General features: G+C 44.3%; 1 protein-coding gene across 2 annotated transcripts; it reads left to right on the top strand.

Annotated features, from left to right (window-relative positions):
- The first annotated feature begins 428 nt into the window (after positions 1–428).
- Positions 429–22,133, top strand: IL5RA (interleukin 5 receptor subunit alpha). 2 transcript variants are annotated; one of them, XM_054216693.1, is made up of 12 exons: positions 429–508; positions 1,548–1,802; positions 3,542–3,697; positions 5,026–5,171; positions 5,763–5,901; positions 6,426–6,558; positions 6,634–6,824; positions 7,795–7,940; positions 8,570–8,705; positions 12,322–12,418; positions 17,360–17,441; positions 19,753–22,133. In XM_054216693.1, the coding sequence occupies exons 3-12, from the start codon at positions 3,598–3,600 to the stop codon at positions 19,843–19,845; spliced, it is 1,263 nt and encodes a 420-aa protein (XP_054072668.1). In that variant the 5' UTR covers positions 429–508; positions 1,548–1,802; positions 3,542–3,597; the 3' UTR covers positions 19,846–22,133. The 2 variants fall into 2 exon arrangements, with proteins under 2 accessions (XP_054072668.1, XP_054072669.1); XM_054216694.1 differs by lacking the exon at positions 1,548–1,802 and having other exon boundaries at positions 439–508.
- Positions 22,134–23,179: the final 1,046 nt, after the last annotated feature.

Raw genomic sequence — 23,179 nt, 5'->3', positions numbered from 1 at the left:
CTTGCTCTGGTGCTGGTGACTTCTCAAAATACCACTGATTGTCCACATGGCTGTATGGCATTGGACAAGGTGGTTTAAAACCATCAGACAAAACCTGCACAGTTTTCCAGCAATGTTTGGATTTGATTTTCTAAGGGAAGAAAAACTTGGGATGTCAGCAGTGGTCCGTAGATAGCTGGCTATAGGTTATTTCTTTGCAGTCATCAAACATTCCTGCTCTTGCAAAGTTATTAGAGAATTGTCAGACTATGGTATATAATTAACCCTCAATAAATAAAGCAAGACCATTTCTGGGCTAAACTGTGTGCTTGTATGGAGCCTTCCATCCTGTGGTTAAACCTGTAGTTCCCTTTTTCAATGCATGCTTGTCTAACTTATCATCTGCCATCAGTTCTCAAGTACATTTGTACTTGAAAGACAGCAGTTATAAAAGAAACACACAGGGAGATGACACAGAGGACATTTGCACAAACGGAGCAGACTTCACAGAACTTTAGAGACTCCGCAGGTAACCTCCAGGGGTATCTGTTGCGGTTTTTGTCTTGTTGTGCTTTGTCTGGAGACTGCAAAGGTCCCGCTTTTCAAAGTCAGCTTTGCCTTACACTGGGAAATGCGTCTGGAATCTGCTTCTGACCAGTTGCCTGTGAGACAGTGGGACACGTCAGCTATAAGTAAGAAAAGCATTACCTTTTAGAGGCTCTTTTCTAGGGATTGGGTTTCTGCTGTCCTTTAAAAAGGAGTGTACTCTTTACAAAGGGAATATATTCTTTACCTTCTGCTTATTACTTTTTACCACATATATCCAAAACATAATATAATCAAGGCTTATATTTGTCCTGAGAACTTACTATATCCATTTTTGTGAGGACCTCTTGTAGATTTCTAGTTAACATCTTCACTTGAATACACTTATTTTGATTCTCTTTTCAGTACTTTCTCACCTGAAACACACAGGGTGTCACAGACTGCAAGGTGTTCTAACAGGTTGTGGTCTTGAACAGCTCTGGAAATACCTCTTCCAAAACCTGTATTTTTAATCTTAGTCTCATTGCAAGAAAAAGAAAAATAGCATTTTTGAAAACAAGGCAGAAAAAGATAAACTGATAAGATAAACAGGGATAATAACTGAAAACTAATCTGCATTACAGTAACATTTTATATCCAGTTACAAATCCGTAACCTGCTGCTCAGAAAATATTAGGTCTGTGTCTAATACTTGCATGCTTTTAGACAGCAAAAGTACCTTTGAAAAGTTTTTTAGGATCTTTTCAAAAGCATAGTAAAAAAGAATGTGCCCAGGAAGAATCAGAATCCTTATTTTCTGAGAACAAAGTAAAAAAATCTGTAGGTAGTAAACCCAAGGAAGAGCCAGCTTTTTTAGGTGTGCTAAATGTCGGAGCAGTCCTGAAACCAACGTGCTGACGTTAACTCAAGTTGCCAGGTGTGAATCTTAAGCAGCTGTAAAACAGGCTTTTTAAAGATTTATTTTTTTTTTTAGTAATATACTGAAGTGATTTCTTTTTTTTTTCTTTTTTTTTTTTTTTAAGTGATTGCTCTTAACAGTGGAACTACTGAAGCTTCTTTCCCAAAGTCTCGTAGTTGTACCTGATAGAGCTTTGCCCGGAGCTGGGGAAGCACGACCTGTCCCTCCGTCTCTCCGCTATGGGAGTGGAATGCCCTTTGTGTCTTTCTCACCGCGGTACCTGGTTCACATTACAAGAGCTTCATCTACTTGAAACTGGTTCTTAGCTGCTGGTTTTGGCGGTCGGTGGTCGGTGGGAGAGCTGCGATGAACGGGGCGGGTAATGTTCGTAGGTGGGAATGCAGATATGCACGCATGCATAAAAACCCGTGCACACACATCTGGGCAGTTCAGAGTCGCGTTCTTGGCAGAGTTGTACTGGGGTTATTGCTAGCATGAAAATGAGAAGCTGTTTTTTTATTTTCAGGGACTTGAAGTTGATAGATTTTTACTTTTAATAGAGATAAAAGTTATTTAAATACTAGTGTATTTAATACTCTCATCAGGTAAATGAGCTATATGGTATTTTTTGAAGCAGTAAAGAAAGCCGGATGCCATTAAGCTGTAAAAAAAAGCATATTGGAAATATGTGTTGCGTTCTAGCAGTTCTTTTAATTATTTTTTATCAGATAAAGCAGTATAGGTCTGGCAGAGGTGGTCAGAGATCAGGTGCTGTTGTAAACTTATGTTCAGTCCACATAATGCCCTCCAGAATAACATAATCTTGTGAAGCAGAGTGCATGGTATCCAAGTGAGAAAATCCAAAAGAACAGACTTTTCATGAATGGTAATGCAATAGGAAACAGTCTTGGAGGCGTGATGTAGGCATAAATGTGAAGAATAATAACCCGATTGTTTGTGATTCAGTACATTCTGGAAGAACCAAAATGTCTTTCATTAACCCAACATACGTAAAAGCAAACCCTGACTTCCCAGGAATAATCCATTAGCAAACTCCAGAGGTTCAGTTAGCATTGTGCACATTGTGGCTAGCAGAATAGTAGGCACATACGAAATAATATAGACAATGAGTGGACTTGGACATTAAGAAACACACTGTATTCTAGATTATGTGTCATTTTAATGAACTCAGCATTCATACAGCATTTTGAAAAATAGTGATTGTACAGCAGAAGTACTCCAACTGTGATCAATTGGAGTGCTTCCAGTCCCTGGGTTATTTATTGGAGGTTCAGGGAGAACTGATGGGTTAAAGACGCTTTCTCTGCTCATTACCATCTGAAAATATGATGTTTTCCATACAAGCAATTGCTGCAGTGCCCCAGGGAAGTCGTGCAATTGGGCTGGGAGGGCGTATTTCTCTTCAGTAAGAACATTGTGGAAAGCCACTGTTCTGTATTTCGGTGTTGTTTATATTAGGTTATACATGAATGATTACACACAGATTTTTTTTTTTCTCCCAGTACTTCATGAAACAATCTGTAGGAAGCGTAAGAACATGCTGGTTTTTAAGCATTAAAAAAAGTCATTCATTTAAATTAGAAACAAACAAAATAGTTTCTCTTACACCCAATAATTATCATTGGAGAATTAGCCTTGAGGTGAGCACTGAGACTGCTTCTTTAGTGAGCTTTATTGAAGTAGAAACTGGAAAGTAAATTCCAGTAACTAGCCATTTTATACACAATGGCAGCTAAAAATATGGTTACTTCTGTTCTGGGAGTAAACGGGACTCTTCTGAAAGCCAATATACCTGAACACGACTCGCTTCTCTCCGTGGAGAGATGTTGTAAGTCCGTGACTGCTGCTCTGATATTCCACACTGACAGTGTTTGAAACCAGGAGCTTTTTCAAAGAGGGCGGGCAAAAGCAAAAGGAGCAAAATTAAATGTGGTTGGTGGTAGTTGTATTAATTTTAGCTATGACAAGATGGATTTTCCTGCAAGGAAAGGAGAAGAATCCATCTCCTGCAAGGTGGCAGTTTGTTCCTTTGATCATGTGGATTTACCGTGCTCTGTGGTTTGTGTGCTTAACGCTTGGGATTGTGTTCATTTTTAGCTCTCGGCCTCTGTAACATGGTGACAAGGCACATACGCTGATACACGGCCCTTCTCATGTACCATCTGAGGACGATGGCCAGCATGATGAGAGTTTTTCTGATCCTTCTTTGGACAATGAACTTGGTTGAGGCAAATGTACCTCAAGCTGCAGGAGGTAAGGCATTTTCCTTCTACCAGTGTGTGGCTCTAGCAGCACTGGGTTGACCAATGCGTTGGTCAAACTGGCTCTTCTAAGCATGAATAAAAGAGTCCATGGTATGCCATGAGTACGGGACTACAGATGACCATGCTGTGCTAACGTGCTTCTTGGGACAGTTGTACCCTGTCTCCGTTAGATTGCTCCCAGCCAGTGCCTGAGGACTGTTTTGCTTTGAGAGGGAAAAACCATGTGGCATGTAGACGCAAGCTCTGCCATGCCACTTGCCCTCTGGGCTGGACAGTAGTTCCTGGCCTGGTTTATTCAACAATTTAATCCAGCCTGAGCAAAGACGTTATTCCAGGTAGCAATTTTACTTCCAGGAACAAAACTGCAGTTAGCTGCAGGAACATGGTGACACAAAGCATCGCTGGCATAATCCTGGTGTGTCGACAACCTTAACAGTGATATTTTTTGTGGGCATCTCAACAAGAAACATTTTAAGAGAAGCAGTTTGGGGTGGTTTGTGTTGGGGTTTTCTGAGCCTTTTTGAGGCAGTTTTGCTAATGCAAGTTGCATGCTTGAAAATTGAACAGGCATCAAAGGTTGAAATCATGGGAGAAGTGAGGACATCAGTCCCTCAACTGCCTTGGAGATGGCAATTAAGGGAGGGCAGGCTCTGAAGAACTCTAGAAACGGAGGGGAGTAGACTGATTATTTCGTTGCCTTGCCATTTATATGCTAACATATTCCCCCAGCACGAGATCTTCCTCATTTCCATATGAGCTCCAGGAATCCCTCTTGCCCTGTCATTTTAAATTATCATTCCCATCCTTCTATGTTTTCTTCCATTTGTGCTTAATTCCTCTGTTCATCATTTTGTTTCTTCTCTCACATAGAACTTCTGTGGCTGTCAGCTCTCTCTTAGAAAGCCCCCATGTTACGCTCTTCTGCGAGCTTATGTGGATGAGAATTGTTTGGTTCATCACTTGATCAGCCCAGTTTCAGTACACGTCCAGTGTCTATGTGGTTATGAGGATCAAGTTGAAAAACCTAAACCTAATTAACAAGCCAAATGTAATAGATCATTGTGATTTTCAAATCGAAACTGTTGTAAAAATCAATTTTTAAGCTAAGTTTTAAGTAAACTCTTATTTGATGAAGTTTTGGTTGCTATTGAAAGACATTTTTCAAATATTAGAAACATTTTATAAGAAGCTCTTGAGAGAATATAATGTTGACATGAAATTATTTGCATGTATCGGTCATTGCTTCCAAACAGCTATAGCTCTAAACAATTCACTGGATTGCTATGTTATGAATATTTCTTGTTTTCTCCCTTACAGTTCAGGTTTTCCCACCTGTTAACTTCACCCTTACAGTCTCTGCGTTAGCACAAGTACTTTTACACTGGAAACCAAACCCCAATCAAGAACAAAAAAACTACACGATTAGATATGATGTGAAAATCCTAAGCCCTGTGCCTGAAGAGGTAAGATAAAAGATAAGTCCAGCATCCTAAGAAGGTGACATTCCTGTTGAGTTAAACATGTTGCACCAAACCAGGGTGCAGCAGGCGTGATATATCTCTTGAACGATGGGCATGTTGAATCACTTATTCTCTTATATTGTAAACAAATACTTTGAGCACTGGAGAGATTCCCTTTCAGCTGTGCTTATGGGTACAGCTCTGCTGGGACAAGGGTAACCCTGGGAACTGGCAGTCTCTGCTGCGTTCATCTTGAGGAAGGTTGGATACTGGTTTTAGGTGGTATTGCTCCCCAGTCAAGTCAGCTCACTTAATTCCCATTGCCATGGTATCATTATCATGCCAGGGTATCATTAAAGTGCCGGACCATGTTTCATCACAGCTGTATGCTCTAGACAAATTTTTGGTAAGATAAGGGTCCTGCTGTCTGAAGTGAGAAACCTTACACACTTCTGGTGTGGATTATTTGGACCCTTTAGCTTTATACGCTTGATATAACCAGCTAAGCTAGCTGGCTGGTTTGCCTCTTTGCAGGTCCCTTCATTCAGCTTCCATCACATGTGATGCTTATTTGATTTTTTTCTTAATTTCAAGTATGATACAAAGAAGACTTACAGTATCCAAACAGCTGCACTTCACAACGGTTTCTCCGCACACGTTCGGACATTACTTTTCCATAACGACCTTCAGATGAGAAGTGACTGGGTGAAAGAAGAACTTCCGCCTCTGCCAGGTAAGAAGAAACGCAGGGGAGGTTTGAATTTTGTGTTCTGTCCTGGTCTGCAGACTAGACATCAAAAGGTGACAGGTTTAATACTTGAGAAATACGGCATTTTCCCCTCTACCTGCTACACTGATCTTAGAAAATAATTTAGTCCAGGCCTTTCTCTACTGCTGTGGAGCCTGGGGTACAATCTGGAGGTGCAGAACATGAATAACCCATATAAAATTTTCTAAAAATTCCTTGCTAAGGCTAAAATAACCTAGTTTCATACAGTCTAGGATATTAAAAGATCATGTTGCCTTGGTGTACATGAACTATGTAATGGTGCTGTGTGGTACTGATTTACTTAAACTGTTTGGGAATTTTCATCCATCTGTAACTGATAGACCTGTGTGATAAGGAAGAGAATTGGGTACAGTAGACGTAGATGTAATGGACCAAAGACTGCAATCAAAGTGTTTAGCAACATGAATTTCTTACGACTTTTGTAATAAGATTTTTACTTTCTGCTTTGTAATTTCTTGACTCCCTAGGTGCCCCAGAGACATCTGTCACTAATTTGTCCTGTGTTACTCGCATCACCATTTCTAGTACTGTTTCTCTCCATTGCTCGTGGCTTCCTGGCCCAGGGGCACCAGAAGATACTGAGTACTTTCTATTTTACAGGTTGGTGTTTTCTCCCATTTTATTCAGCAATGAATTTCTTTAAGAGCATCATGTCTCACAAGTACTTTAATTTAGGTATGAGACACACACTGAAGAATGTCGAGATTATATGAAAGACAAGTGGAACAGGAATACTGAGTGCAGATTTTTAGTGACTCATATTGATCCTGAAGAGGTTGACAAACTCATTGTAATACACATTAACGGGTCTAGCAAGTATGCTACAATCAAGCCTTTCCAGCAGTTATTTAACCAAAATGCCATTGGTAAGTAGAAATACTTTTGGTTTTAAAAAAAATGAAAAACGTCTAGCAGGATTATCAAAAGATTTATGAGAGGCTACTACTGGATTCAATGGTTCTTGATGCAGGTGAAAGTATGTACTGATTTTGCAAAGACATCTTAATGAAATTGGAAGAGATTATAGGACAGAAATGGATGGTTTTAACTAATTTTGATTTTAATAATTTATTTTAAATGATAGAATGACCAAAAAAAAAAAAAAAGCTAGAAAAGACAATTAGTTATTCTGTTTGTTAGCCAAAGCATTATTTCCAATATTCATTTTCAATTTATTTAGTCAATATACCTTCACGTACAGTTTTTACTACCTTTTATTTTACAGCCTTTCTTTAAAAGGAAAAGGACAAATGATGTTCAAGATAACCATGTCCTTTTAAAGACTGTCAAATAAAAGGTAGTATCAACCATGAATGTCTATCATCTTTCTTTCAGTTTCTTTTCCTTCATTAGTTCCACACCTTTCACTTCTATGTAAACAGCTAACATTTCCCTTTTTCATGGCTTCACTAAGATAAAACAGTTGGCGTACTTTCTTCTTAGAATTCATCCCCATAGTAGCTGCTGATTCATTCCCTCGAGTTTGTTTATTTTTCAGTAACTTTCCTGGCTACATCTGTTTTTTTCCTGAAAAGTTTTTCTAAGTAAGTGTTCTATCATTAATTTTATGCTTTAGTGAAAATTAATTTAATAAATCCCCCTCCTCCATACTAGTTTTCCAAAAATCTTAAGTGGATTTTAAAAACTGTTTTCCCTTAGCTGTTTTTTCCAATATAGTTATTCCTCCTAAATCCTTACCTTTTCTGTCCAAAAGGTGAAATACTTCAAGGATTATAGGTCCTGCTTGAAAACACTATCAGGTTATACAGTGCTCCAGTTGTTAGTATTTAAACTTTGCTCTCTATATAGCTTACCAGTACCGTTTTCTTTTTGTAGAGAAAGTGAATGTTCCCAGAAACGTCACTGTATTCTTGGAGCAAAATGATCTCCTGGCCACATGGGAGAAGCCAGTTTCTCCTTTTCGTAAAGAATGTTTTGAATATGAATTTTACCTCTCCAACTTGAAGTCAGGCAACAGACAGGTAATTGCTTCTCTGAGGCCCAAGTATTATGTAGCATTCCTGTCTCTGAGCTGACTGGCCTATGTAGCTAGAATTTGCCTTCATGCAACCTGGTGAAAAATCTTCATATTCATGGATATGTTACAAAATTTAAAACATTTAAAATAAAACCTGCTGTTAGTGCATTTTCGGAACTATAGACTTTTGGTGGAACTTGTCTCCCGTTCGTAACTACAGTTCAGCAAAACCAAAGTCTCATCAATTTTTGTATTTTTCCTCTTTTTGTGGACATCATTTATGTCTGCAACAAACTATCCCCAAGAGACCTAGAAAGCAGAAGGACAAAAATTGGAGTTATTCAGTTTTATGCATCTGGGTTCAGAACAGTAGGAGGACGGAGAATCCTGAAAATCCAGCATTAAGTGTCATAAGGAAGAATGCAAAAATGAGGCATCTTTCAAGAACTGGCCCTGAAATATTGGTGTATTATGAGAGAAATTACACCTATAGAAATAGAAATCTTACTTCAAAAGCAAGACCAGATGCTCACAGTTGAAGTTGTAAAGGTGTTTAAAAAAAATAAACAGTTTGTTTTCTGAATTTTTTAGTCTTAAGTAATCTATAACAGTACAATATTGTTTTCCTAACAGATATTGAAAATATCCTCAAATGACTTCAGATTACGGATTGATGTCACCAGCAGGTATTCCGTACGAATAAGAGCTAATCATCACATATGCTGTATGAGAGGATTTTGGAGTGACTGGAGTGAAATTATTTATGTTGGTAAGAATGACATGCTTCTCTCTTGTAATGAGTATTATTACATTGCGGGAAAGCAGATGCTGCTTAATCATGAGCGTGCACACCACCAAGTCATTTTAATAGAAGCCAGGAAAATAGGTATTTGAAGGAAGAAACTGACTTGTTAATGCCAAGGGGAGTTAAATCCGTGTTCCGTTAGAAATAATAAAAAAAAAATAAATCTTCCAAGCAAACATTTGGACATATGGAGGGGTTTGTTTAGACAGTGTTTTGGTTTTACGTGCTTGTCTTTTCAGAGACTGCTTTAAACTGGCTTAAGGCGTAAGTTCTAGGTAAGGCCTTGCATTGTTTCTTTAGTTTTTACATGTGTTTCCCTGGCGTGCATCAGGATGTTCATGCTGGAAGTTAATATGAGTGATCATGTCAACTATTACTTTACTGGAGCTATCTGAACTCTTAAATGTTGGGGGGGAAAAAAAGAGCACGGTTTTGGCATCTTTGGAAAATGAAGATTTGCCCCACTTTGTTCTGTATTTCCTGCTTGTTGAACATGATTTTCTGGAAATAACAGTTTCGTTATCACAGCATGTTATCAACTGTTGCTTCTTAGACATCCTCCTTTGCTCTTATCTTTTGAGTTTCTTAACTTCCTGGGTTTTCGCTTAAAAAACAGAAGTTCCTTGCCCTCTCCTGTTTACTGGGATTTTCCCTCTTATGTCTATTTGCAGGAGAATGCAAATCCCCTGGTGTTTTGCCTCCTTACTGTAACACATCCCCTTGGGAAGAGAGACTCAGCAACCCGACCACTTGCCTGGGGCAAGGAGGGGGTTGACTGAAAATCTTATTAATTAAGAAAACTGGGCCTGTTTATTAACCTCATGCACCTATCTGGGAAATACTGTGATGAGACCAACTTTCAGACCCATAGACCTCTTGTGAGCCCATATCCTGAGAAAACCACTGGCCTAGGCTGCCCGTCCTGTAGCAGCAATCCTCCAACCTTGTTACCAACTGAATCATGACTCTGGATCCTTTCTTTGGGCGGTGGGGATCAAACCCTGCGAAATGCAGCCATACGCTGCCAAAACCGGGTTTTGTAAAACCCCATCTTGATACCAGCTGTCTCTAAAAGGTTGTTCAGAAGCATCACAGTCAAACAAAGCTAGATAAAGACTCATCAGTGCAGCCGAGTGGGCTGGACCTTTCATTGACTACGCATGGCAGCCCAGTATGAATCAAATCTGTGAAGCTGTAAGTACGTGTGTAACAGCCACTGCCAGGGTTCACAGGTTAAGAGATCGACGGGTCAAGTTTGGGGCTGAGAAGTACCTCACAGCACATTTGTGCTGTCCCGATTCTGCTTTCCCAGCAAGGCTGAAAGAGTTGAGGGCCCCTCTACGTCAGCTGGAGCACTTTTGGAGCTGTCTCTGCCCCACAGCGTGACAATGACCGAGAAGTTGGAAACATCACCCTTAGGGACACCTCTACTCATGCACTGCACATATCAAATATAGAAAATTCATTCTGATGGTAAAAAAACAAGAAAGTTAGTCTTCCATAAAAATTTACTAAAATGTCAAAAATACCCAAGGACAGGTCCACTTCAGTTTTTCTTATGAAAAAGGATTTTTAGAGGCTTGTTGCAGTTCATTGGCACAATACAGGTTACTGCATAAGTTGCTGGGTTTCAGTACATACTTCAGCCACTCGTTAGCATTGCTGTTAATGCTGTGGCTCCGAGGAAGTGTCATCTGTTCTCTCCATTTCATGTATTATGTGGACACCTCTCCCTAGGCAGGTGCACGTGCTTGTAGTTCACAATGGTACCTGGTACCTCTGGGCACGTCTCGGAGAGAAGCTGGAGGAGGAGCACGCCGGGCAGGTCCCCGCAGCCACAGCACAGGCTCTGCAATTCCCGCTTCTCCCACACCGTACTCCCAGTTGCAGTGAGACGTAGTCTTGCCTGATCTCGCCTTTTTGAGGCACTTGCCAACCAATGTAAGATGGAAGAGACAGAATCACAGAATCACAGGATGGTCAGGGTTGGAAGGGACCTCTGGAGCTCATCTAGTCCAAGCCCCTGCCAGAGCAGGGTCACCCAGAGCAGGCTGCACAGGAACGTGTCCAGGCGGGTTTGGGATGTCTCCAGAGACGGAGACTCCACCACCTCTCTGGGCAGCCTGTGCCAGGGCTCTGCCACCCTCAGGGTAAAGAAGTTCCTCCTCACGTTTAGGTGGAACTTCTTATGTTCAAGTTTGTGCCCATTACCCCTTGTCCTGTCCCCGGGCACCACTGGAAAGATCCTGGCCCCATCCTCCTGACACCCACCCTTTCAGTACTTATAAGCATTGATAAGATCCCCCTCAGTCGTCTTTTTTCCAGACTGAAGAGACCCAAATCCTTCACCCTTTCTTCATAAGAGACATAGGACCCTGCCATTTTTGGTTTGGGAATCAGAGACACTTCCCAGCCGTCACGCTGGGAGGCTTAAAATTGGTTTATGGGCCTTAAATGTTTTCCACAGTTTGCTGCCCCAGTTATCCTCAAGACTCACACGAAGCATACCTTGTTGGCAGTTACATCCTAAATCTTATTTTCTTGAAAGAAAAGTGGTAACACAGAAGACAAAATAAACGACCCTAACCTGTTAGTAATGGCCAGGTTGCCCGTGTAGCCCAGCGGGGTGGTATGGCAGCACAGGACAGGTCACACAGCCCCTCTCCTGCTGTCATCCCCGCGCTGCTCTCGGGGACTGCCGTGCAGCCTCCGCTCCTCATTTCTCAGAAGCAAACCTGGCCACGATTGAATCTTGTTTTGTCTACAGCACCACCAAACCCCACGCTCCTGCTGCTGGCCCATTTCCCTCCCTTCAATTACCTGGTAATGGCAGCGCTGACACCTTGATGCATAGGACAGGTAGTTATCGTAGGCACACAGGGACTCGGCAGCCTTTTGAAAACGCAGTTTAATGTAAATGTTTTTGTCGTATGGCATAATGTCGCACAAAATAATGGTCGTGGTCACTGGGCAATGCCTTTTCAAAACAGAAGCATTGACCTTGATAGAAACACCTGTGTCTGCTCACAGGCAGGGGCCGTAGAGAGATTCTTCCTGAGGAAATGCATCTCAAGAAAAATGAGGGGATTTGACATCTTTTTTACAGGCAAGTTTATGAAGCCAGAGAAATCCAGTTCTTGGCTATAAAGGATTAACAGAAATGAAGAATGGTTTAATGGAAAACAAGCAGTTTGTGCCTGAGATTATCAGCAAGTGGTGTCTTTGCTCAGCACCAGTCGTGTGCTCGCGGCAGGGCACTGCGTGGCTCGGGACGGCAGCCAAAGGACCGTATCGTCCTTCTGGTGGGCCTGGAGTCCTCACGATTCTCGGCTTGTTCTCTCCTTCACGTCAAAAGGAGAGAAATTTACTGCTGAAATTAGAAAGTCAGTTTCATGGAAATTGTTCTTGAAGCTCTGTGTTTCGTTTCTAATTCTAGATACCAAGTCTCCATCGTTTGCATGTTAATTTGTGATCTGAATAGGATCACATAAAACAGATGATGAAATCTTTTGTAAGAGTGTATTTAAAATAATCTGCACTAAAGTAGTATATTTAATTTCTTTTTTTTCTTTAAATTCAGGGCAAAACAAACTGGAGAATCTTGCAGCCTGGATTCTCGCTGTGCTTTGTGTGTTCACGTGCTGCGCGTTCCTGCTTGTTGCTACAATATGCAACATGTAAGTATCATCGTCTTCTTTTTAATTACAGTATAACTAAGGACTGGGTGTTCAACAGGTGTGGGGGATGCTTTATTTAGCTTTGGTTTATTAAGCTTTGCTTAATTTTAAGAAAGGGCGCTGAGTTTGGTATTCAAGCATAATTATACAAAGTAAAAGTACTGAATAAGTAATAATCAACCTCATTAATTATCAATAATATCATTCAGCAAAATTGGTGGGGTAAGAGGGTTATTCAATTTAATTTTAAACATCAAAACCATATACTGAGTGGGGCGAATATGTTAAAAATCTATTTGTCCTTATCTCGTTTCTTCACTTAAATGGATCTGGCTGGGTCAATGATTTCCCCAGGAGGACTCTGTCTTTAACCCTGGTGAAAGCTGCTGACAGCATCTTTCATGGCTAAAATGTACAGGCCAGGATTTTCTAAGTCTTGTCTAGTCCAGCCTGCGGACCTACGCTCTCTATCGGGCTCTGGCATGTAGTCTGAATTTCAGCTGACATGGAGGAGTGTGGTAGATGCTCTGAGGAGGTACAAATTCAGGGCCTTTGTGCTTGCTGCTCCTCTTGACCTCTTCACAGGAGCAAGTGCATTGAACAATTGTTTGCTTTGAGTTTTTGAACTATATGTTTAGTTTATTTTTAGTTACTACAGAGGCTGTGGATGCCATGTAGTAAAACCAGATGCCATAGAGCCAAACATTCCAAAATGTGCTGTGAAGAAACCAGATGCAGTCTGGATTTCTGTAGCTGTGACTAGTCAAATCGTAAGTGATGACTTAAAGAATCAATGTAATTACAAGCTTCTCCCCTGAAACATGCATCAAGCAGCAATTACCAGCCCACAATAAACACAGCTCCCAGTAATGTAAGTGCTGTCCTTGACTCTGCTAATTTCTTATTCATTTTTTAATGCCTTTTAATTTATTGGTCATCCTGATGTGTCCTTGGCTATTTTCCTTTCCATACCACATTTCCTGTATCAAATAAAGGTCTTGTCTACAGGAACATTACATTAGAATAACTGTTATTAACTCTCCCTGAAGTATCTGGTGTCTATGATAACCTGTTCTTAAGTCAATTTAATTAGCATAGCAGATCTCAATAAGCAATCCTTTTCAGAACAAGACAGATGAACTCCCCAGAGAGTTTATTCATGTTGCGTTTTGTATCTGCTGGTTCCCAAGAATGCAGCCTTGATGTATTGGTGGAAATCCCCAAACCGCTCGTACTCACATCACTGATTCTTTTACGGATTGACCTGTCTGTATAGCCATGGGTCCTCCGCTGCTCCAGCATCATCTTCATCAGTTCTTTCCTCTCTCTTTGGGACAGCAAAACCCCAACACCAGTTAGTTCCAAAAGCAGTTTGTAGCAGTCATACCGCTCCATGTTACCCCCTGCAGAGATCCTGAAACAGATATATGGGGAGAAATAGGTACAGGGGAAGACTTCTACTCAAGGACCAGCTTGAAGATGCTGTACTAATGCATTTTATGAACTTTAATACATCAAGCAAATTTAAACTGGCTTTTCCAGGTTCAAGTGCTTGATGCTACTTTTGTTGTGTCTAGGAGTTTCTCTCTGCCTGGCCAGTATATAATTCCCTAGCACCCAAAGGCTTATTACATCTTTGCCAAAATGATTATAATTTTGTCTGCCTGCTGCACTAAATATCAAGAAGTTGCTAGCTTTACTCCACCCTTCCCAAGCTGCTTCTTGCTCGGTGTCCCTGCCATTTCTCACTGGGAAGTGCAAGAAGATGAAACGCCGTGCTTAGCCTGCTCATTTGTTGTATCTGCAGATATTAAAAAAAGAAAAATAGAATAGGTTCCCTAGATCACAGTTTCACTAGTGCTCTCAGTTTTTACTGCTCTTGAAAATTCATGAAGTGTACCGTGCAATTCAAGCCACAGAATCATTTCAATTTTGATACGATTTGAAGCCATTATAAGGAATTTCATTATACAGAAGAGTTCTATAAATTTTTCTATGTGCTTCCTGGTGGTTGCAGGCATCAGAAATGCAGACTACTGTTTGGGAGAAATGCTACGAGGCAAAGTAGCCCTTTGGGACTGTTTGGATAGTTTTTCCCCTTCACTTACTTGCAGTAGCTGATGGGGTTATGGTCTTGATAAAAAGCACAATTGACTGTTTTCCTGGTTTGCCCTCTGTCTTTATGAATGAGTGTCTTCTGTACTTCCTTAGGCTGTGCCTTGGAATAACATTTTCTCCTGGAGGTGAACCCACAGGAGGAGGTAGTTAATAACTTGCTCTCAGCTGCTCTCCACTTGATTGACGCGAGGACAGTCAGTAGCCCTCCCTACCCTCAAATCGATGTGGTCATCCCGACCGCCACCAGGTACCCTTCCCTCTTGGGCACCCACTCGGGTCCATGACCTGCAGTCACCAGCCCCCCGCTACAGGGAAGTCATTTGGAAAGTGTCACAGGGAATCTCGGGGGAGGCAAGACACTAGAAAAAGCACTCTGACATACTGCGAAAACAAATATTTTATCAGTCTCGTCGCAGCGGTTAGAAGAAGGGAAAAGACGAACTTGTTCTCTTACTTGTTTCTCTTTATTTATCTTTGGCCTTTTCATGTCACAGCCTGTGGGAAAAGTGGCAAATTTGAGAAAGACAGACACAGCACAATAGCTAGATGCTCCAAAACACCGAGTTAAGGCATGAGGGTCCCGTGGGGTGTTTCCAAAGCCTGAAGGTCCAGGTAGCGCTAATGGAAAGGGCCATGCTCTAACCACATAGAGACAAGCAGAGATAACTGTAACACTTTTTGTGATGATATGTGATCACATCGTAACTCCAACTTTTCAGCGTCCTGCCAAAAAGAACAGGACCATTCTGAGGGTACCACTGTCTCCACCCCCACCAATGCCTCACTGCCAAGACTCCTGCACCTGAGGGGCAAGCAGCCCCCCTGAACACCACTGTGCTTCTGCCTCATTCTCTTGGGCGTTTGTGCACCCCTCCTTAAGTGTTTCTATTCCCGAAGTGACAAGTAACTTACGCTTTTTGCTGACTCAATAAATAATTTTGGTATGGCTCCATCAAAATCTTTTCTTCACAAACAGCATAACTAGAAACGCGCCAATTCTAAACAAAAGCAAATCTCGTTGGTTACGTTGCACAGCAATAGCATAAATCAAAACCACACTCGGAGCTGAAATAAGATACAGGTGAAATCATGTGGCCTCCAGCGCCTTCCTCCTGAAAGGCTTGGGAGACACGATGGAGTGCAGGAGCCCTGAAGGCAACAGCGTTTGCAAACCCAACTTGGGTATGGTCACAAAGACCAAACCCTTAGCAGGAAAGCTGGGAAGAGTAGAGATGGTGGCAGGTGCTGGAGCCTTAATGTTGGTGCTCATCCCAGTCCCACTCTTGAGTTACAGCAGAGCCATGTTACTGACCCACTCTGCTGGTGGTAACCACGCAGCCCGACTTGTCCTCTGCAGCCGCCGATGGTTGGACTGCCTTCAGCAGTTCAACAAAGGGGATGCAAATGTCTCCTAAAACTGACTCGCAGTCTGCTTTTCCTCCCCATATTCCCACTTCTGGCTGTACACCTCTGTCACCAACCCAGCAATGGGGAGACATCCCATAGCTTGCTTGGTCAGGTCTATCATGGGAGCAGTAATATGGCCCTTCCCTGTGTCTAATAATGAGTTAAGTATTAATGTCTCTTTCAAGGCAACAGCAGCTCAGCCAGGAAGGTTTAGCTCCAAATTGATAGTCAGAAAATATTATTCCTCCTCACCTCCCTGGTGAGCAGGAATAATGGGATAAAAGAAAAGTTGACAGAACTCAGAAAGCTTTTGGAAGTAGAATAGTCATAAGAACATAAGCGCTCAACTAAGCAGACATCAGCCAGGAAAATTGCCACAAAATCAATGGGGAAGAGGAGCAGATCTGCCCTTGGTCCCAGCAGCTGGGACTCCACACCTTGGCCACGTCCCTGCTTCATGGATGTCAGGCTTTCTCCACAGAACAGGCGCCAGCTACTAATTCTGGGCTAAGTCCTACAGTCTTCACTCAGGCCACGTTCCCGTTAAAATCTGGCCCTATTTGGACATGGTGCTATCCATGGGTAGAGATAGTGAATGCGTTTCGGTGATTGAAATGTTAAGTCTGTACTTTGGGATGTATCAAAGACAAGAAAAAGTTCACTCAGCAGCACTGGCAGTCACCGAAATACGTACGCCTGTGTGCTTGAGCCTGACTAAAGAGTGTCAGGCAGGGAAGGAGTGTCTCAAAGAGTGTTAGCAGGATGAGTTATTACACCGCCAAGCAGAACCATTTACTGTCAGCCATCTCTGGTCCCGTTCCTTGCCTTCTCCTTGTTCCCTCGGCACGTAATTATTTGCAGTTGCTCTCCCACCACGAGACACGGGCAGATTATGTCCAGAAACCAAACTCTGAGCAAGAGGCAGCCTGTCTTCAATGTCCAAACAAAGCAGATGGCAACACAGCCCTTGGGAAGAACACGAGTGCAGACAGACAGAGCAGAGCAATTAATTTCTCTCCAAGACAGGCCTATCGCTGGCCGTCCGAAGCCACAGCAGTGCCCCGTCGGATCGGAGCTTCCACCCAGCATCTGCTGCGGCTGCGATGGGGGAGGCGGATGAGGGAGAGGGTCAGCCTCACCGCCTCTTTGCCGTCTGCATGTCCCCAGGGTCCAGAAGTGTTCTGGTAGGAACAACACACCTGCCCAGCCCTCGGGGTGTCCGCTGGTGGACACTTATCCATTGCTTTCACCTCTTCTGCTGCCGTCAGATGCCGACGAGTGAGTGGGAGGGGGGCGGGAGGGCTGGCAGCACGAGGAGACCTGTCTTCTCCTGGGGCTACACATGTGCTGCTTGTTGAATATGTCATCATCAGAAAAAGCAATTCTTTCGCATCCCTCCACTGCTGTTTTTTGCAGAAACCACGTATGGAGTAAACTGTTCCCACCAATTCCAACACCCAGCAACAAATTCCGAGATCTCTTCCCAAATGACTACGAGGTAAAATACCATTTTAGTCGCTCGCTCTTTTTTTTTTTTTTTTTGACTAGAAGGAATGCTTGTGTTTGTGTGCTGCTCTTTCCTGGAAAGGCTAGGAACATTGAGCTTGTTATTGCTCAGATAAAGCCTTTGACCTCTTAGGATTTCTACTGTCCATATTAAATGTGGGCTACATTGTCAAATGTGTTGTGCAAAACACGCCAAGTGGGAAATTTGTGGGTGCAGTTAGTGTAATAATATCCACAGCCCTGACTATGAGTATAACATCAAGTTAGCCATCAAAATTTAGCAATTTGTGAGGCTGTTTTTTGTAATCGTGACTGCTGCGGCGGGGTCTCACCTGGCTGTGCGGCCCCCTCCTCTGCCAAGGACAGGTCCCAGTCCCCAGTAGCTCTGGATCTGGCCTTGCTTGTGGATGAAGTGTTTTGGAGAGGGTTAAAAACGAATGAAAGGATTAAATGCTATCACCAAGTGCTTTTCTGAAGTGCAACGAATTTCAGGCACACGGTGCCGGACCTACGACTCTGCCTTTTGTAGGGAAATGTTGTGACGTTGCTCCTTCCACCCAGCACAGAAGGCTCTGCCTTGGCGGCGGCCGGAGGTCAACTCTGGAGAGCTGATTTATTTTCTGAAACCCAACAATGGGAAATGCTTTGGTCCTACTGTTGAATTGGTCTTAAGCCTTATTATGTTTGCTGTTACTTCACGATAAATACATTGGCCTTACAGATAAGATAAAGCTCCTCACTGTCTGCTCAAGGGAAGTGCTGCTCAGTAACTTGATTTTAATTTGTCCCTTTTAGAATAGGGGTTTGATTTTTTGGGTATCATTCTTATTCCATGGTCTGGTCAAGGAAACAGGCTTAAAAGATTATCGTATGTTTGTTCACTGGTGTAAAATAATGCGACTTAAGGTATCGCAAATCAGAATATGAGAAACAGCAAATATTGACACTGCAGCTAGAAAATGTGAGCTTACAACAGCTGTTTCACATTATCCGAAGCAGCACTGCCTTGTACGTAGTCATCTCTCTGAAGTGAGCTCGGTGTGGGTAGGCGATACCGGCTGGAGGCTCCCTGCTGGCACCGCAGGGAGAGGTGACAGCATGGCCCTGGTGTCTCTGCTGAGATGGCCGGGGGGGGTGACACCCCTAGCAGCTCAGTTCCTAAATTCAGCATGTAAACAGCAGGGTGAGGTGACGAAAGCCCAGCGCAGCCGGTGGGAACTGTGCTCCTCTGCCTCCTGCCACCCCTGGGGGCTTCCTGGCAGCTGAACTACCGCTTTCTGCTTCCTTCCGCCAGGCACCCCGGCCCTGCATGCGTCCTCCGTGCCGAGGGGTCAGGATCTGGCCCCACAAGTGGGCTTGGCTGCTGTGTCTTCAGAAAAATTCATGTGCCTTGTAACGTGCTCTCCAACTCCTCCTGGGGCTCTTTGTCTAGCGGGTCCTGGGCACCTGGGGGGTGCTGTTGTGCAGTCCATGCCGAATGGGAAATCTGGGGGTGCCCGCAGGACAGGGTGATGAGCAGCCCTGTGAGAACTTCACAGAATCACGGGATGGTCAGGGTTGGCAGGGACCTCTGGAGCTCATCTAGTCCAAGCCCCTGCCAGAGCAGGGTCACCCAGAGCAGGCTGCACAGGAACGCGTCCAGGCGGGTTTGGGATGTCTCCAGAGACGGAGACTCCACCACCTCTCTGGGCAGCCTGTGCCAGGGCTCTGCCACCCTCAGGGTAAAGAAGTTCCTCCTCACATTTAGGTGGAACTTCCTATGTTCAAGTTTGTGCCTGTTACCTCTTGTCCTGCCCCCGGGCACCACTGGAAAGATCCTGGCCCCATCCTCCTGACACCCACCCTTTAAGTATTTATAAGCACTGATAAGATCCCCCTCAGTCGTCTTTTTTCCAGACTGAAAAGACCCAAGTCCCTCAGCCTTTCTTCATAAGAGAGTGTTCCAGTCCCCTAATCATCTTGGTAGCCCTTTGCTGCACCCTCTCCAGCAGTTCCCTGTCCTTGAACCGGGGAGCCCAGAACTTCAGTGGGAATGGCAACTTTCTGGCAAAATTCTTCTGTTGAACCCAATGCTCTTTTCTCACAAAACGTTTTGGGTGAATCCCTTTTCAAATGCACCAACTCGAAACATGGTGTTTTGCAAAACATGTTGTGAAGTGATGGCTTTGCAGCATTTCGTAACGAATATTCAGTGCAGGCTTAAAACGATACCGCGGTGACTCCTCGCTCTTAATTAGCACAGTTTAGTTGATAACGTCCGTTTACCTCCCAGCTCCCAGCTAAAAGCAGTGTTTGCTTTCCAGAGAGCACGTACCTGCACCAGCGAGACAGAGACCGAGTTCGGGAGCTTCGCTGAGGATCCCTACTGCGTCGCCCTCGACGACTCTGTCTTCTGAGAGGCTGCGGGGCTGGCGAGGCCCCGGCTCGTCACCCAGCGTCACCGGAGCGGGCTCCGTGTCACCTCCACTGCGTCAGCGTTTCCATCAGGGAGGAGGACTTGCTTCCACGAGGTGCCTTGTGTAATGATAAGCTATTAAACGAAAAGTCCCAGTTTAAGCAGGACAGAAGCACATGGCACAAGGGCTGTGCAGGAAAAAAAAATTCTGGAAGAGAGCTAATGACTTTTTTTCTGGTTGACAGCTCAGTGTTTTGGATTTTTGTTTTGTTTTAAGTAATTCTGACAACTCAAGTGCAAACTGGGACTTGGCGCAGCCCCATGTATAGGGCAGCAAGGTGCCCAGCTGTGGGCAGTGACCAAGGTGGGCCAAATACTAGGAAAAGGGTAAAAGAAGCTGCAGAGCACCCCAGGGCTGTCATCCTGGTGCTGCGGGGCCACAGCACATCTGTCATCAGAGTGCGGACACACACGTGGCCTTCGCTGATAGAGTTTGTAATGAAACCGTGTGAACTCGGGAAATAACCCCAATAACCTCCATGGAAATGCAACTCATGGATAAAAGGAGCGTCTGTTGGTGCTGTGTGCGAGCTGTGACCCGTGACGCCAGACCATGGGTACGGCTTGAAGGGTGCAACGGCCAGGCCGTGCCCAACGTGGCGGTGTCCCTCTCGTGCTGCATCAAGGTCCTTACATCTTGCTTTGTAACAATTTTGGATGTTGGGAAAAGGCTGTCTCAGTTACAGGACTTTATAAACCCCAAAAGCCCTGGATTTTATAGGCTATTTAAGACAACGTTAGTTTTCTTATGCAGCTGATGTACAATTAGAGTCTTGTTATTTGTGTGCAGGCAGCCGGCACCTTGCTGCCACGGGCACAACTCCCGAACCCGCAGCGTTCGTGTGCCCGGCAGGTTTTGCGGGCAGCCTGGGATGCTGCACGGGCTGCGTGCGCTGCAGGTCTGTGGGGAGCCACGTTCAAAGTCACAGTACATTCACAGCCCGGGACTTGAGAACTATTTTGGTGCTCACCGGGACAAGGGGAGGCACGGGAGACACGCAGTTGGCTCATTTTCAGTCCAGAGCTCCTTTGCAGGCTCTTGCCTGTGCCATGAGCTGGCAGCATCTGCAAAAGAACAAGAAGGCATCGTTTGTGCTTCCTGGCACAAGAGAGTAAAGCTTAAAGGGAGAAAAAAAGGGGGAGAAAAAGGGGAAAAATGGCACAAGCTGATAAACTTCCTCAATTGCACCTACAAAACAAAGCCCAGCCTGGGAACGCAGAGTTTTCAAGTGTACAATAATTAAAGGAATGTGCCAAGGGCCTCCTGGTGCTCTTATGAGGCTTCCTGAGCTGCGAGGAGCTGGGCCCCTCCTGCACCTGCAGCTTCAGCTGCCTTCACGCCTTTTCGAAAATCCAAGCGATTGGATTGCCCAATATTGCAACCTGGTTTTCTTCCCTGTCTGTTGTTCCGTCTTAAACGAACTGAGTTTGAGACAGCGTCAGCTTCTGTTTGCGATCTGTTTACTTACATTTTGTAACCCACCAAGCGAGTTACCAAATAAACCTCCTGCCTGAAACCACTCCGACCGCGGGGGCTCTGAGCGCTCTGGCTGCGGACCACGAAGTTCTCCTCCTCTTGCAGAGTCCCTTCTACTTCCGAGAAACCCCCTGTCCGTCGAGCCGGCCAGAGGCGGGGTTAAGCACATTCACAAAGAATAAAAAGAAAGGTTTGACCCAGCAAGTAACTTGTTTGGAAAGTGCCGAAAGTAATGGAGTTCCCAGGTGCCACAGACTAAAAATAATTATAATAAATGAGCCCGTTCTCATCTGGGTGAAATAGCATGGCTCCATCAAAATTAATGTAGCTCACTAATGTAACAATGTTTGTGCCTTAAACGTCTCCCCTGCATGTGATTTTAATGGATTTGAGGTGCCCAGCTTTAACACTCTACAATCAGAATTTCATTACTAAAATCCTAAAAACAAGACTAAAGAGAATTCATTTACTGTGATGTATTTTATGTCATGTCTTCAAGTGGCCTAATAAATAAGATTTCTAAAAATAATTTCATTCCCATTAATGGCAAGATAGCGCAGAGATTAATGCCACATATTTAAGTATATTTTGCCTTTGAGCTGTGTGTTTGGCCATGTAAAGCACGAGTGCAGGCGGCGGCAGCCGAGGCGCTCCCCGGGCGCAGGGGCGGGGACACGAGATTTTGGTTTTCAGCGTCACTGCTGAGGACGCGCATCACGGGGGAACAACGCAAACAACTGCAACGAGCCGGCGATGCCGAGCAAACCCGTGTGGGTGTTCATCTCATCAGCGAGGGCACGTCAGGTCCTCGGGCCTTCCAGGGAGGAGGAGGTGATGGCTCTGAAAGCCGGCAGATGCGCGTTACGCTCACTCTAGGAAACAAACAGAGTTGGTGTAAAGCCGCAGGAGAATCATTTCCCCAGCCAGGCCCGTGGTGCTGCCCGTCCCAGCGGGGGAACCCCACCACTACTGAACAAGGTCCACCCGCGCGGGACCAGGAACGCGATTCCCGGCAGAGCCGCCTCCTTGTAGCTGTTAAACTCGGAGCAAACAGTTTCCATTTCAGGCAGCAAGAGAGAAAAGGGAGCGCGTTCGGTACGTCCCAGGCAGTTGGCTCATTGCCCTGTGCCGCTCAGGAGCTCAACAGCAGGAAGATGCAGAGGCCAGGCCGCGCTTGGGGCTGCGTGTCACATTTTGCCCCTCTTACACCAGCCCATACCGCCCGTGAAGCTATCTGTCCCCAAACGCCTACATCAGAGTTACGGGTTTTGTTCCTGGAGCACGCAGAAATACTCATTCTGGAACTTTTTTTCTTTAAGCCCAGCTACAAACCCTATGCGTTCCTCCTGCTGCAGCGTCTCCCTGCTGCCTCCGCGTGAGCAGCCACAGGAGCATGTTCCTTGCCCACCTCTAGAGACGGCAATTTTAAATTTGCTTATTAAAAACTGAATTGTGTTACTGGCACAGTTTGACTTTAAGCTTCATTGATTACAAAGCACAATATTGCTCCTTTGAAACGCAGAGCAGAGTCATGACACTCCTGCACTGCTACCCCTAAAAATCAGATTTACAAAAGCAAATTTGGTGGATTTAGTGATTTAGAATTATAGAATTGTCTAGGTTGGAAAGGACTTCTCAGATCATCAAGTCAAACCATCAACCCAACACCGACAAAACCACCACTAACCCATGTCCCTCAGCACCACATAGTGCTCCCCAAAATCATAGAGTCATGGAATGGTTTGGGTTGGAAGGGACCTTAAAGCCCACCCAGTGCCACCCCCTGCCCCGGGCAGGG

The sequence above is a fragment of the Rissa tridactyla genome, chromosome 10, assembly GCF_028500815.1.
Source record: "Rissa tridactyla isolate bRisTri1 chromosome 10, bRisTri1.patW.cur.20221130, whole genome shotgun sequence".
NCBI classification, from domain to species: domain Eukaryota; kingdom Metazoa; phylum Chordata; class Aves; order Charadriiformes; family Laridae; genus Rissa; species Rissa tridactyla.
This window is presented reverse-complemented; position numbering and strand designations above follow the sequence as displayed.

Excerpts from the sequence above, each read along its gene's own strand:
- IL5RA (XM_054216693.1), top strand. The coding sequence starts at position 3,598 with ATGTACCATCTGAGGACGATGGCCAGCATGATGAGAGTTTTTCTGATC. Across the intron at positions 5,902-6,425 it reads AGAACTTCCGCCTCTGCCAG|GTGCCCCAGAGACATCTGTC; the intron begins GTAAGAAGAAAC and ends TTGACTCCCTAG. Across the intron at positions 17,442-19,752 it reads TCTTCCCAAATGACTACGAG|AGAGCACGTACCTGCACCAG; the intron begins GTAAAATACCAT and ends TTTGCTTTCCAG.